The sequence below is a fragment of the Biomphalaria glabrata genome, chromosome 17 (genome assembly GCF_947242115.1).
Source record: "Biomphalaria glabrata chromosome 17, xgBioGlab47.1, whole genome shotgun sequence".
NCBI lineage: Eukaryota > Metazoa > Mollusca > Gastropoda > Planorbidae > Biomphalaria > Biomphalaria glabrata.
Genome location: NC_074727.1, coordinates 23,157,846 through 23,174,650, shown reverse-complemented (window position 1 = coordinate 23,174,650; position 16,805 = coordinate 23,157,846). Strand labels below are relative to the sequence as shown.

The window sequence follows — 16,805 nt, the reverse complement described above, 5'->3', positions numbered from 1 at the left end:
TGATTTTTCTGAAATTGTTTTGTTTTTTCAAATGAAATTTAGAAAGTTACAATTAAATTTCTTAATAAAAACAATTTTGAATGAGTGTGTAACTTTTGTAACTAGTTAAAAGTATAAAAACAAATAGATATAAATGTTAATGATTGTAACAACCTGGATTTTTACCTTGGTTGCTGCACTTAAAATTGAATGTATAATCAATATTATCCTCAAACATCACAACAGACAATGCACAATGCAAAACAAATGCATGAGAAACTAGAATAAGTCCTGCACACAAATATTTATTGAGTAATAACAATATCTCTCCTTGACAAGAATATAAATCCTGAAAACATGAATAGTGTAGATATATTCAATACAATAACCTTAATCTATAAAAGTAAAAATCCACTTTCAGACCTTGCGATCAATAGGGCAGATGATGTCACTCTTAACTGTTAAGGTCACCTGTTTATTTGCCAACGGTAAACGAGAAGGGTGTTATGTGGACAGCACAACGACCAACCACCTTTACTTTCCCCAACTAAAGTCAGGTACCCATCAGAGTTGGGTGGACTTAGGGGCGCCTTAAAATTCCGACACTAAAAAGCCAAGTCTTCACCGAGATTCGAAACCAGGACCCCAGGGTCGGAAGCCAAGCGCTTAACCACTCTGCCCCAACTCAGCATCGTCGTACTCTCTATACCACAATGTCCCTCTAGTATTTAACAAAAAGTTGTGCCTTTTGTGAGGGAGATATATCGCTATATTTTACTTTTTAAATTAGTATTATAAATCATGTCTGAGAATCGACATGTAGGGCCTACATTATATGCTTAACCCCTTTTTACCGTTGTAGGCCTACTACATATAAAAATAGGTTTGCCTATTTTTTTTATATTTTGGGTTTTGTTATTTCTATCATTTTTTAAAATGAGTTAAAGAAAATAATAATAAAAATATGGCTTGTCTTCGATTCCAAAGATTAATGAGAAATGCTGTATTTCCGGTGAATACGCAGCCCCAGCTGCGATCTACATATTTTGCCACACCTAACGCAGGCGTAGACCTAACCATTGTCCTCCGTTGGTCGATTTAGATTTTCTTTTCGCGTCTATGAAACAAAATTACGCTACATAGGCTAAGACGAAATCTTACATCAAAAATAAGGCCCGCGGGTGAGATGCTGCCCGAGAAGATGTTCCTAGAGGCCCGCCGAAACTTCGGCTCAAAGTGTAGAAAATCCCTCCTCCAAAAAGAAAAACAAAGTTAAAATATATATTTTTTACCTACGTTAGGACCCTCATTTTTTTCTCTAATGGATTAGTACCATGACCTTTAACATTTGTGTGTTTCTGAGATGGGACTCTAAATGTAGAATCTACCAGGAAAAGTAAACGGATCTTTATTTATTTTGTGGAACATGATATTACGACAACATGTTCGTTTCATAATGAAAGTGTGGCTGTTTAAAAAACAACATATAAACGGCATTATGAAACAAATATGGCGGCATTCTTGTTTTGAGCTGCGAATAAAAGACTGCTAAACTACGGGTAGGCTACTAGATCCACGGGTTTCTAATCAAATAGTTTCAAGTTAATTTAATCTCGTTTTTGTATCTTTTCGTTGATGTGGTCCGCGACACGAGGGTTGGAAATTAAAATGGCCCACAGGACGAGTAAGGTTGAGCATCACTGTCTCAAATGAAAGAATCATAATGTATTGGTCTAAGGGCGTCGCTGTCAGGCAAATGACGTCCTACTGTCTGTTACTGTGAAATATTCGAAATGATTAAAGGTCGGCCTTACAAATTGCGGGGCCCAATTTAATGAATGCTTGCAAGGTCCCTCGTCATTTTTTTTTTACAATAACTATTACTGTTAATTAGATCATTAAATCAACATTTATTATAGGCTACAATATGCATAGGAAGAAAGTAATAGTACTTTGTAATAATGTAAAAAAAAAATCCTAAAAGCATTTAAAAAAATAGACCTAGATCTATTGTCATTTCGCTACATTCAAATGGAAGAGATAAACGATTACAATAAATAGAATCAAATTGAAACTGATGGTAGGCCTATAAAGACAAGAGAGAAGGAAAGTGAGAGAGGGGACCGTAACATTTCATTGTACACTAATTTACAGGCTAAAAAAAGTATGCTAAATCTAGAAAAAAAAGTATGCTAGATTGATTGTTAAAATGTGGCCCGTTCATTACATCTTAAGAAAAAAAGGTGAAGAGGGTGTTACTGCCTAAATAAACTATCTAAAGTCTAAAGCTTGGGAACAAATCAACGGGCGTAGCCGGTGTGTACTGCTATATCTGGTAAACTATAAATAAACAAGAAAAAGAATAAATCCGTTTATCTAAATATAGAAATACCAATAGCCTAATGTTACAGTCTGAATTCAAAGCATAAAAAGGTTTTCCCGATTTTATTTGTCCTTTAGGAATATTACGTGCCACTCAAAAAAGCTCCGCATTGTCATAAAGCTGCCAATTTAGATAATTTTCGGCTAGCAGCCGCAAATAAATAATAAAAAATCTAGAATTGGTTACATTTTAGTCCATTATTTTTGTTATGAAAGAATGAAATTAATATTACGGTATAAATAGCTTAATAGTCATTATCTGGCACTCTCAGAATCGAGATTCCTAAAAGGAAAACAAAACTCATTGTAGTCCCCTTAACAGAAATTTTCTAATGATCGTGACAGATAGCCTATATCGCCAGCGTCTGTACAGCCCTTTGACATGTAGTAAAATATTCTTTGGAATGTTTAAGACCTCAAAGACCAGGTCAGTAGCCTTCACCATTTTGGCTGATATCAGAATAGGTACTATTGTAATTCTAGTCCACTTCCTTATTTGCTTAATCTCGAAGCGTAGGTTTTCATAGATCTTGTTCTAGTTTATGTTTAACGTTATAGTCTGGAGGTACTGCAATAATGCAATTTCAATGATGAGTGTGGATTTGTCAATAAAAAGTACAATTGTTCAAATGAAATCCATTGTCATTCACGTGATTCTTAAATCCAGTAGGTTGACTCGAGTAGGACCTACCTCCTGACTCGTGATCAGTATCTTTAGAAAGGAGGCTTTTTAAATTTCTTCTTCTTATTTTTTTAAAGAAATTATTTTAAAAATGAATCAATAATCTTTCTCGGGTACTGCAAGAAAGACCCAGGATCGCTATTCGTTAAAGAGAAACTCTGGGGACAGGGTCGCATTTAACAGACGGCAGGCCTGTCTACAGCCTTGAGGCCCCCCTCCTCAAAAGAGACAAAAATATAACCGAAGTTCAACGGGCAAAAAAACTGTTTTTTTTCTCTAACATTTTACGCATTTTTACGGCTGGCAAAAAAATAGCGTCTTTAAGAAGTGTAGATATAGGCCTATATTTTTAACATGCTCGGAATAAGTAAATACATATCTGGATTTACGACAGTGTATCTACCAATGGCCATAACCTCCACAAAATAAAAAAATATACACTTTTAAAAAATGAAATAATTTTCTAAAAGGAAATTGAAATAAAAAAATTAAAAAATATATCATGCTTTTAGAAAAAAAATATTTTTCATTCATAAATGAATCTTTATTAAAGCTTTCCAAAATTTGTAGGGGCCTCCTCAAAAATCCCCCCCCCCACCAAGGCCTCCATATACAGATATCAGGTCCTAACTGAATGGTTAATTATAAGCATTTCCATCGACCGTAAAAATGTGTGTAACTTAACTCTAATATCACCTTAAGGAAACAATAAATATTCACATTTACATTCACATATGTCTAGAGTATCACTAAATTTAGAAAGCCTTCAGGACAGAAGACTCAAAAGTAAAGTAGCAATTATTATACATAAAGCACTGAACGATAATCTTCAAATACAAAAACAAAATTTAATAAAATACTCTAAAAGACACAGAGATAAACGGACGTTTCTTGTCCCATATGCTAGTACAAATGTGTACAAGTGCTCCTTCTTCCCTAGTGCTATTAGAGCATGGAGTGGGTTGCCTGAGCTAGCCAGGAAAACCACTGACTTTGCAGAATTTAAGTCATTGGTTAATATGCATGACTAAATGCATGACGCGTAGGACGTAATCATCTTCTTTTTTTGAAGTAACGTCTGTATTATATAAGATAAGGTAATAAATACAATTAATTCGTCTTTGATGTCTAATAACTATTTTGATGTTGTTTTTTTTTTTTTAAATATCAATAAAGAAACTTTACTACACGCATGTCATACCATCATCAGCATAAGCTAGCTTTACTACTTATCTTTCAGTTGGCAACCCAACACACGTTATGCAAGTCCAATGTGTGTTTTGACTTTTTTTTTTTTTTACTTATACTAACTTAGTCTACATAGCGTCATAGCCATAGGTAGATCTAGAATAATCTAGATCTATACAGATTATAGATTTAGATGATGTATTTAGAGCTAGTCAAGGACTGGACAGTGATACTGGACTCTGGAATTATTCTAATCTAGTCTAGTAGAATTATTACTTTAGTCACTTTAGTTAGTTACAGTAACTTATTATGACTTATTATTTTATATACTTTAGTTAGTCTTTATTAGTAAAATACCGTCCTCTCTCAGTTTTCGATTTACTTAAAAAAATATATTTGACCCAGTGAATAGTGAACCCACTGCGAAGTTAACAAATTATGGCGAGCAGTAGATCTAGACCCTCAGTAAGTATCAAAGTGCTAAAAGACACAGACGATTTTGCTGAAATCTCAATGAGTTCAGATCTGATAACAATGTTGATGAAGTATCCAAGATCAGATAATGGAAAATCTGATTACACTGGTAAGACTCTACTAAGACTTACCGTAAGTGTAAGTTTGTGCAGAAATTTAGATCTTAACTCTAGACGTAGATAAATCTAGATCTATATTAGGTACTTCGATAAAAATTTCAAAATGATCACAATGCAATGAAACCTATGTAGTTAGATAGAGCTTGAGAAATGCTTTCCAATGATACCAATTTTATATTGCTGAGTTAGTTGTGAGGGAAGTTATTAAATTTTTAGTGGCCAAAAATTAGCCTTCTTTAGCCTTTGTAAATAAAAAAAAAATCTGTGACCGAAACAACTGACAGTTGAACTTAAATTAACTGTATTATAAAAAGTCTTAAAGATATGGGGTTGAAACTTCACACTCTTTTACATTAACCAGTATTCTGTTAAAATAAATTTAAAAAATAAGACCAAGCAATAAAATCTTTGAAAAAAAGTTAATTAATATATAAAAAAGCCTTCGACAAAAAATAAAAATATATGTGATTTTGTCATCATATGAGCCCAAAAATCACAAATAAAAATAATCAGAGATCTGTATTGTGTTTTATTTTGTTTAATTATAATTCTACTGTATTTAAATAGCTATTTATATGCATCAGATAAATAATTCTTATAAATTATAAATGAAAATAGCACTGCGCAGAAAAATATTTCCTAAAATTTAATGACTATAAGTTTCATAAACTTCATAAAAAAACAGTTTTAACCTTTTTGTAGAGCACTGGCAATTAATCATTTTAAAATGCCTTAATTTAAATGCTTTAAAAATTAGATTGTAAATGAAAAATTTCTCTCCATAATCTAGCATTCAAACACTATAAAAGTTAATTTAAATGAAAAATTCCTATGTGTGCTTCTAAAAATAGCTCGTGATAGACAGAAATTGACCATTTCCAGTAAATCACAGTGTTGGTTGTTACTAAAAATAGATTTTAACCATCAACTTTGAAAATTAATATCTAAAGAGTGCGCCAAGCTACAAAGTTCAAACTTAGCACACATATATATATTAACATGCTAAAGTCAATAGAATTAGTGAGATTGTTGTAACCATAAACACTTTTATTTTATTTAAAAAAGAAAATTTTACCCTTCTTTGTCTTTGTTAATTTTAATATCAAATATCTTTAAAGTGCGCCAAGAGAATTTAATGAAATTTGAAATATACACATTTCATAATATGATAAATTATTGTAGCAAACAGCATTGTTGTAACTTTTATAGGAAAAAATGTCAACTTTCACATAAACTTTTGTTAAGAAAAATTTAACAGATTGGCTTCAAAAGCAAATAAAAATGATCTCTGATATCTTATGTTTACAAAAAGTAATCATAATTAGTCCTCAAATCAAATACAATATGCTAAAACTTTGATGGAAATGACCACCCCTAAAAAAAGGGTAAAATGTGCTGACACACTTTTCAGCCATTTTTTGGGAGAAAAAAAAATGGATCTAGGTCAGTTTATCGAAGTACCTATCTATATCATTATATTATTCATTATAAATAATTATACATAAAATTCTAAGATTTAATTTTTTTATTGATAGTTTGGGCGTGGTTAGTGAGGTTACTTACATATTACTTATTAGCTATATTATATTCCATATCATATTGAATCATATATAATATATAGTAATATAGTCATAGTGATTTGATATATCATTAATCATATAGATTATATCTATTATCTATATATAGATATATATCTATATATATATCAATATATGGGATCTAGATCTAGACTGTATCTAGATTTTAGTCTTATAATAAAGATTTAGGAAAGAAAAAATATAATTTGAGTTTAAATTAAAAAAAAAGACTTAACAAATCTTGTGAAGATTGTCCTAGTAAGCTATGTTACTGTCTATTGATTTGTCATTTGATGCTGTCAACATGAATGGGCCCTAATTGGGGGGGGGGGGCATTTTAAATTAATTTTTTGATATTAAATCAAGTGTATCATCAAATTCAGATAAACAAAAAAACTAAAACAAATTAATTCCACTTATCTTATTCATGGTAAACCAGTAACACAGACTAAAAATGCGAAATTCCTAGGTGTTATAATAAATGAAAAACTGTCATGGAATCCCCATATTGATGAAACTATCAAAAAATCAAACAAAGCATTAGGGTTTATTAAAAGAAATTTCTATAAATCTTAAAAACTTTTTTAAAATAATTTTTTTTCAATTCTACGACAGCTTTTGTGATTTTTCTTTTATCTTCTCTCTTCTAGACTCTCCAGTTATCAAAAAAGCTAAACAAGACATGATAGCTAAAGCAACTCATCCGACAGAAATAGGATTACTTACAAATGCTTCACATAAAAGTGTGAGAAAAAAGAAGGCAAAAACTAACGCAGATAACAGTAGTTCTACCTGTTCTTCAAATGAGACCATTCACAGTACACATTTTCCTTCTGGAGAAGCCACACAACAATCAGGAAAAAATAGTCCAGTCATTGACATATCTTCAAAGTCTATAGCAGATCATGTGAAGCTTATAGACAATACTAACTATGTAAAACTTAGACTTGATAATGCAAGAGGCATCAAAGGTAGATTAAAAATGAACTTTAAATTTCAGTCATTATTTAGCAAATGTTACCTGGTCTATGCAGTGTTCAAGCACAATTACATTCTCCAGCTGACTCCTGATAACTATTTAGAGTTTCATAAATTCATGGAATACTATGTAGAGTTTCCACTAATAAATCTTAGTTGCCAGCTACCATATTTCATGTCTCTATTTAAGGTAAATTTATTTCACATGTTTCTTTCAACAAAACATGCAGAAAATTGACTTAATGTGGTCATTGTTACTGGCTAGATATGAAGTGGTCACTGGGCTCATTGTGAATCCAACACACACTCCAGAAGATGTATAATAATGCCTAAACTATGACTGCTTTTAAAAAGCATATATCAACTACTCTATCTGCCTGTCTGGTAAAACATGTGTACATGTTATTTCTACCATACCCATTCTTGGATCATGTTGAAACTTCCCACAATTATTCATTGGCATAGACAAGACATAAATCAATAAAAAAGTAACCAATTAGTTAATTAATTACTGGTAATTCATTATTTTGTTTTTATACCAACAGGGGAAACTAATCCTTCACTTTGTTGGGTTTAGTCCCCTTAAATAATTGTTAACGCTATTTCTCCCTCATGCATTCTTCGATCAAATTGATACCATAGACAATTATTTATACTTAATTAGTCAGTTAATTATTGGTAATTAATTATTTTGTTTGATATCAAATAAGGGAAATAACTTCTATATTATTAATAGATATATAGTTTTAAGGGTGGAGTTCTTCCCCATTAAAAAAAAAGGATTTTTTATAATTTTCTTGTTGATAATCTTTTTACTTTGGTATTCCTGATCATTACACAAAGCTTTGGTGATCAGTTAAATCTGTTTAAGAGGGGAAGCTTTATTATAGGGTGTCACTTGTCTCTGGTCACAATGATTCAAACAAAAGAAATAAAAAACATTTTTTTTTTAGACTAGATGTTTCAAATAATATAATTAGTTCCAATCATTTTGTTTTTGTATTGGCTTTTTATTACTTTAACTATACAGACTGACATTTAAGGTTAATAAATTTGAGTAACAAAGCAAATTAGTAGAATTGATTAGAATTTTTATAAATAAGATGAAGAATTTTTTGTTTTCTTAGTTAATAAAAGAATGAAAATTATTTAGAAAGTTTATAAAAAATTTATAAAATTTATTTCAGATATACATGAGTTAAAGCCTAGTGTGCTAAATTGTCCAATCTATCAACTAGACACAGGATCAACAGGAGAAAAAGGTAGTGTTCAAGAATGTTCAGATGCTAGTGTATATCCAGTCATGTCTGCATCAAGTAAAACAGTTATCAATGCATATTCTGAAACATTGGAGTTTCAGGAAGCTGTAATTGCTGATGACATTCTGACATCGTTTTGTGCTCAGAAAGAAAACAATCCTGTCTTGTTGTATACCAGTGATGTCTCTGCATTATTAGATGTACATAAGAAATCTATGCCAGTTGTTTTAGATGCTAAGGCACTCAAATCACCTAAAGAGCCCATCCTGAAGTGTACAGCCACTGAAGATATTTTTAAACCACCACAAATAGACAGGAAAGGTACACATTTTTTAGCAAAAGTCCAGGATTTTTCTAAGCCACAGGTAGATTATAAAGAAAGAGGCCCTTGTAAGCCACACATGGAACATGTAGATAAGGAAACATCTTTACTTTACTCCGCAACCCTTCAATTACCTCAGATGAAATGTAAAACCATATCACAAAATACTAATGCTGTCTCTAAATCATCTCTAGGACTTAAAAAAAACAATTTAGTTTCTTCTCAAGCCTCAAAGTCACTGGGAAGAAGTAAAAACAAAATGGAAAGAAAAAGTGTTAATCCACCATCACAACTAGAGCCTAGTGAAAGCTCCACAATAGACTTGAATACATCTCTTGAAATTCTTGGAAAACATGAGCAAAGTTCTCATGCTAACAATTATACATCGTTGAATAAGTATGGGAAAAATTCAAACATTCGTTTATCTAAAACACATAAGAAAAGAAAACATTCTGTTTGCCATGAAAAAAATGTCTGGAAATCAGTTACTTCACACAGAAAAAGGAAAATTGTATGTTCTGATGATAGTGATTTAATTAAAGAGAGAAATTCTTACAATACACAAAAAGAATCTATCTTAAAGATATCTCAAAATGAAAGCATTTCAGAATTAGCTATAACAAATAATCAAAAGAAGATGGATTCAAGAGTCAAAGAAATATCTAGACCAAACAGAAAAAGAAGAGAACCTGTCATTTCAATCTCTGATGACAACTCCAAATCATCTTTTATAGATTTAAAAAGTGGCTCAGTTTCTTCCGAAAGGGAGTTCAAGTTCAACAGCATTACACAAAAACCAATCAAATTGTCGGCATCAAGTAGTAATGATTCACATTCATCAAAATCTCACAATCAAAATTCTTCTTTTGTCTCTGATGCTGACAGTCATTTCACATTGTATGCAAAAAATATTTTCAACTCTAGTGACTCTATTTCCGTATCATTCTCAAACAAAGAAAAGAAATCTGTGATATCAAAAGCAGATAGTTTTAAATCTTCCAAAAACTTGAATGAAAAGAAGCAAACATTTTCTAAAACATCTAAGTCATTTCAAGGTCATATAGAAAGTAAACCTAATGCCTTCAATGTTTTAGATGTTTCCCTGTCACACACAAGTCATGAAGAAAGCAACACTGTTTCCTTGAAAGCTGATGATAGTTCTATATCATTCAAAGCCCATAGAAAAAGAAAGTACAATTCATCATGCAAAGAGGACAGAAAAGATCTTTCTTTGTGTACTGCTGACAACTTTCATTCATCTTCAATCCATGAAGAAAGTAAAAACAATGCTGCCAATTTTGAATTTCCTCACCAAGAGTATAAGAAAAATAAAATTTATAATGTGGAAAATATTTCTAATACTAATATTAACTTAGATTCAAATGCTGTTGAAATGCACACTTTAGAGGTAACAGAAACGTGCATAACTTCAAGTAGTGCCAACATGTCTCATTTAGTAAATAATGTAAATAGTTCTAATGTCATAAATACTGCAGGCTCTTCTAATTTAGAGGACACAAATGATGTCAACATAGTTTTAAATACAGAAAAAATCTCTTATTTAAAGAGTGCTGAAACTGTAGACTTGGTTTCAAATACTGAAGATAATTCTAATTGTAAGACTACAGAAAATGTTACCATTGCTTCAAATAGGAAAAATATTTCCAGGTTAGAAACAAGGGAAAATAGAATTATTAATGTTTCCAACATTCAAGATAGTTCCAGTCCAACTTTGAATGCAGTGCTAATATCACAGTATTCTGTTGAACCAAGAAGTCTTCAACCTCCTACACAACCGGAATGGATCTCAAAGGCTTTACCACACAACAATCCTCAATGTTCATATGAAACAGACTTTAAAGAAACTTCCACTCTTTCTATTCCTCCCAAGACATCACAGAAACACAAAGATTTACAGATTGTGTCAATGAAAAGTGACAAAGAAAGTGCCTTTTTTACATTGGATCCTAGTGATATTGTGAAGTCATTTGAAACTCAATTAGAACAGCTGCCAATGTCTCCTAGAGTTGCCCTTAAATCTAGTGACTCAGAAAGATTCACTGAGAGTACTACTTCAACTGTAAATTCCACACCAGATAATGCTTCCAAAACACTTGCTGAGAAAACATCCTTTTGTTCCAAGCGCACCCTTGATTTATCACAACCACTTAAAAGACAAACTTCATTGGCTGCTGACACTAGGTCCAATAGAGTACTAAGACCTAGAAAAGCCAAGGATGGCTTATCTGATGTCCTGACTAAGAGTACCGCTGTGCCTAGTAACAGTTTGTACCTCTCTTTTGGTCACCAAGAACATCAACCTTCAGGCAGCTATCCTTCATTTAATCTTCTCTTGTCAGTCATTTCAAAAATTTCCAGCACCCATAAGATAGAACAGCAAAACAATTTAGAAAATATATTCTCAAATGTTAAGGAGTCATCTGCTTTGAGTGACAGTATTCCAAATGCATTGGTGGGTTTAACGACATTGGATAGTGACACCCCAGAATCAGATGCAGTCACAGCTCTACTTTCATTGGGTAGTGTATCTCAACAAGATGCTATTGTACCACAGAATGTTCAGATTCTAACAGAGCAAGGTAATCCACTGAATGACACTGATGAGAATATAATTAAATCAGACAGTATTAATTCCCTAAGTAGTGATTCTAGAGGTAGTCTTGGTGATAGAAGTGGTCAGAACTTTCTGTCCTATTGTCCCTTGTTGGACAGTAGAGAACTTTTAGGTCAGGAAAGTGGAAGTATTTCCAGGAATAGTGAAGCTGAAAGGACTGTGATCAACACTAATTTCAGAGATGATGCTTATAAAACCAATGAAAATACTTTTTTAACTTCGATCTCTTGTGCAAGTCCAGATAAGTTGAACAATATTGTAAGAAGTGTAAGTGTCCCGTTGTGTTTTTCAAACTATCAGCCTTCCACACCTGGCGATAAGCTTTCACTTGTTGAACTTAACTCTTCAGATTTCAGCTTGCTGGATAAACCCAAAAACCATAAAAGAGAAAATGTTTTGATCCAAGGAGAAACACCCCAAGAAATTAACACTCTTGAACTGAACACTACCATGCATCCCTCATCTATAAACAGACACGATCTCACACAGATAGCTACAGCTTCTAATAGTCTTCATCAGTATTCTAACAACACTTTATCAAACATAATTAAAACCAATGACATTGCCACACTGGATGACAATACTGTGTCGAAGAAGAGCTCAAGAATGAAGATTCCCAATGTGATTATTTTATCTTCATCGTCATCTCGAAGCCAGGGAAGCGCTCACCCTGGCCTGATAAAAAGTATTGGGTCTTGCATTTTGCAACCTGAGAAAGTGATAGTCAGACATGAAGGGGAAAAAAGAAGTGTTATCATATTGCCTTGCGATGACCAGAGGAGTGCTGTGTCCACAAAGTTAACAGAAATATTGGAAAAAACAACATTCATCCAACCAAACATAAACTTGGATAATGTCGTCAATGTATACGACGTGTCTAATGGTTCAACATCTTTGCATGTTTCCGAGTACTGTCTTGAAACTATGAATCTTTGTTCTCATCCTAATCAAAAGGATGTTGATGATAGGACTCTGAAAACTCTCACTGGTAACAACAATGATGTAACAGGAGTGCCTGTAACCCCACCGATGTGTATAGTACCACCTTATATTGTTAACAGCAGTGCTGATACGCCAGATAATCCAGATGTTGAGTTTTCAAAAAAAAATCTTAGCAAATCTGATAGATTCACTCTTCTTCATCCACAAGTAGATAGTGAAATGCAGCAAGCACTTTTAAGTCGGCTGGTACAACAAGATCAGTCATATCAAGAGAGAAATAGGAGACAAAGTCATGACCTAGCTAACAGGACTGCTGGTAAGTCATCTTCTAGAAACTTTTAAGAAAAAAAAAAGATTTATTTATATAATTTAAATTATTTACTTTCTTGTGCCTTGTAATAAGATACAGACATCTCATAAAAAAAAGATTTTTTCTACTGAATGTGGTTTACATATTGTATATAGCTACTAGTGCATTTAAAAAAAATCTTCGTTATTACATAAATTCTGGTTTGAGAAATGCTGTTTCAGACTACTTTTTCAATTAGTTCAGTTTAATTTTTGCACTTTTATTTCTATCATATTTATCTATAAAATCAAACAAAAAAAGTCTCTTAGTTAGACTATTTTCATTTGTATGCACAGGTCTTATATACTGTAGAAATAAATAATATTGTATCTCATACATGTCATTTAGATTTGTGTTGATCTTTTAAACTAAATTTTAATGGCTTTAAATATCATTGCTTTCTCTACTTCATTATTCATTTGGTATGATATCATCGCTAATGGTGTTCCGCTCTTGGTTGTACATGGGTAGCTGCTACATACTTTTGGACATATGATGTTCTTTTTGTATTTAACAATGCTTTGTTCAGAATAGAAAACAATTCCATTGAAACTACAGGTTTAAATCTGTTAAAGAAAGTATAATTTGGTAATGTGTTTTTTTTTCTGTGTTTAAAGAAAAGTCTGTAAAACATTGGACATATAAAGAGGTTGAATCATGGTTTTATGCTAACGGTCTTGAAAAGGCTCTTCCATTGTAAGTTATATATATTTTTTTAATTTATTTAATCTATTTATTTATAAATATAAATTACATTTTACAAACTAATTTAAAAAAATAAAAACAACATCATTTAACAGGATTTTTTTTCTCCTTCAAAGTCTGTTACTTTTAATTTCTTTCAAAATCAGGCATGTTGTTTATCCACTGACTTCGACTGTTTAATTTCCCTGTTGTTGATCAACTCTGAACACTGTTTACATAAGCCTAACACCAATGGAGTGATTTTCTAGCTGGTCTAACAGATAGCTTGCTGGCTTAGTGATTCCTGGATCATGGGTTGAAACCTAATTCTTACACCACTTTATACAAAAACACTAATGATTTGTATAGTTCTAATGAAAATGTGCACATTGAAATATCTATCAATACTAAATCTATTTATGCAATCAAACATTAAAAAAAAAAACAACTAAAAAAGTATAATACAAAAGATAAAAACAAAAATATTAGAAATATATTTATTTCTTCCATTCAATCTGACCAGGTTCATGTCTCTTTTTACAAAGCTTATATTTATTCACTCTCTGTCTGATGAACATTTGGAACACATCATATCTCCCACTTCCCATTCTTGGATCAAGTTGAAATTTGCACAATTATTCATTGTTCCTAAAAAAACATGAATCAATTAAAAAATTAAATTAACCAATCATTCCATTAATTACTGGTAACTATTGATTTTGCTTGATATGAATAAGGGAAATAAATCCTTCATTATTAAGCAATATGGCTAAATATGTGGATATTTGTCCCCTTAGATAATTGTACACAATATTTCTCCCACACCCATCAAGTTGAAACTTTTCACAATTATTATTATTGGTAATTAATTGTTTTGTTTGATAACAAAAAATGGAAATAAATTCTACATTATTGAGAGATATAGCTATAAATGTGGACTTCTTCCCATAGATAAGCATTTAATTATTTTTTTTTAACACAACTGTCACAATTTGCACCTGCTAATGTTTGTAAAGTATGTTAAGTATGAGTTCTCAAAAGTGTATTCAAGTTAGAGCAATACCAATGAAGTATGACATAAGCTCTCCACTGCCTTGGATGGAACCAAAGAAACATGCCACTTTTTGTCAGTTGGCACTTGTATGCATAATGTCTGATTGTGCAAAACCTTAAATAAAATGATGTAAGGTTTATTTTAAACAATGAAAATAAATTTAAAAAAAAAAAAAAAATTGACAAAGAGTTATCTTTCCTTATTTTTTTGCTTCATTACATTTCTTTAGTTGGAGATATTGATTTGATTTTAAAAAAATATTATATTGAATGGTAATCAAAGTTGTTTGAGTTTGTTTTTTTCTTGCTGCCTAATTACACTAACCTCTTATTTTTTATTTTTGTGTGTGTATGTTTGGACATTCATGGTATTATATAGATTTATAAATATATTATAATACATATTTTTTTTCTGCTTTTTATAGAATAGGTGAAAAAAATAGCAAAACTTTGATGGAGCTCAAGACACTTCAAAAATCCAGACCAAAGGAATTCTTCAAGAAGGCTGCAGTCTACAGAGATGCACTCCCACTAGAGAAGCTGTTGCAATTTTCCAAAATCTTAAGGGAAATGGCTACAGATGTGGAAAAGTGTCAGACATTGGAGGGGTAGCTCATGACAGACAGAAGGCTTTTAAACGTGTACTTAGCATAATATTGATTCGGTCATAAATTATCTCAGCTATGTGACCTACTGAGTTATCTAAGAGTGAGCCTTAAGTTGATTTATGTTTTAAGTAATACTGAGTCTTCAAACATACTCTTTATGGTCAGGGCTAGAGATTCTAATCAATAATTTTCTAGACACACTATTATACACTTTCGAATGGTTTGAGTTATTGACTAATCTTTTTATTTTTTTTTAGTTGATTTTCTTGCAAATATATATTTATGAAAAAAAAAATCTTCAATTTCATTCAAGATTAATAGTTAAAGATAATCAAATGTAAAAAACTAATCAACACTATGTGAACCTTTCCTACTTTTTATAGTTTTTTTTTTTTTACAATTTATTTTGCAATGATTACTAGATTTAATTTGTTGCAACATATCAAAGAGCAATAGTAAATAAATGGCTGTCTGGCCATGTGCAATGTGCATTTGATTGTTGTTGTCATGATGTCTCAATTGCAATACCTGCCGTCCCGCTGGAGGTTTGGTGCTACATCATATTGATTATCGGTTTTGAAGGAATGACTGAAATTGACTTACAAAATCAACTATGTTTTTTTTAAAGGAATTTTTTAATACAAGTGTGTTGACATATTCTTTTTTAGATCAATAGTACCAAATGAATTTGTTGCATAATTTCTAAAGACATCTCATTGCATTGGTGTCAACATAACAGTGCACTGCACCCACATCACATTGCACTGGGGCCACATAGCTGCAATGTACCCACATCACATTGCATTTGGGCCGCATCACATTGCACTGGGGTCACATATCTGCAATGTACCCACATCAAGTCACTGGGACCACATAAAACCACACTGTACTCATATCAAATAGCATGGGTCAACATAACTGTGCTATGGGTGAGCTAGGTCCTATTCAAAGTTCACTTTTAGTTATTTAGTATTAACTTTTAGTTAGGAGAAATTGACTTAAGATTATCTTTTTAAATGTGACTACACCTTGTGAAGCACATTAAACAAAGGCTGAAACTATTGAATCAGAAATTGTTACTCCAACCACTGTTTTTATGAAATTTCATCTTGATGATTTATTTTTGTAACAGTTTGATTGAGTTTAAAAACTTTGTATGAGAGGGAGTGTTAATGTTAAGCCAAATGTAATTTATTTGTTTGTTTCAATTAATGTCCATAGAAAACTATACAGTATTTATTTATTTATATGGAACTAAACCAACATTGTGATACACTATATCAGTGGTATGTGATGCGCTATGTCAGTGGTATGTGATGTGCTATGTCATTTGTATGTGATGCGCTATGTCAGTGGTATGTGATGTGCTATGTCATTTGTATGTGATGCACTATGTCAGTGGTATGTGATGTGCTATGTCAGTGGTATGTGATACTCCATGTCAGTGGTATGTGATATGCTATGTCAGTGGTATGTGATATACAATGTCAGTGGTGCTGGAATAAAAATGAATTTACTGTTTTTAATTTTGGCTTTTTTGGACTTTAATGTTACAGTTATCCGTTGTTAGCCAC

The 16,805-nt window shown here is 31.8% G+C and overlaps 1 protein-coding gene across 3 annotated transcripts; it reads left to right on the top strand.

Moving 5' to 3' along the window:
• The first annotated feature begins 4,298 nt into the window (after positions 1 to 4,298).
• On the top strand, positions 4,299 to 16,757 carry LOC106079373 (uncharacterized). Of its 3 annotated transcripts, none has more exons than XM_056015753.1 (6): positions 4,299 to 4,316; positions 4,637 to 4,814; positions 7,052 to 7,372; positions 8,567 to 12,853; positions 13,504 to 13,582; positions 15,049 to 16,757. In XM_056015753.1, exons 2-6 carry the CDS (start codon positions 4,670 to 4,672, stop codon positions 15,233 to 15,235), a joined length of 5,019 nt encoding a protein of 1,672 aa, XP_055871728.1. In that variant the 5' UTR covers positions 4,299 to 4,316; positions 4,637 to 4,669; the 3' UTR covers positions 15,236 to 16,757. The 3 variants fall into 3 exon arrangements, with proteins under 3 accessions (XP_055871728.1, XP_055871729.1, XP_055871727.1); XM_056015754.1 differs by lacking the exon at positions 4,299 to 4,316 and adding an exon at positions 4,364 to 4,381; XM_056015752.1 differs by lacking the exon at positions 4,299 to 4,316 and adding an exon at positions 4,390 to 4,494.
• The last annotated feature ends 48 nt before the right edge of the window (positions 16,758 to 16,805 follow it).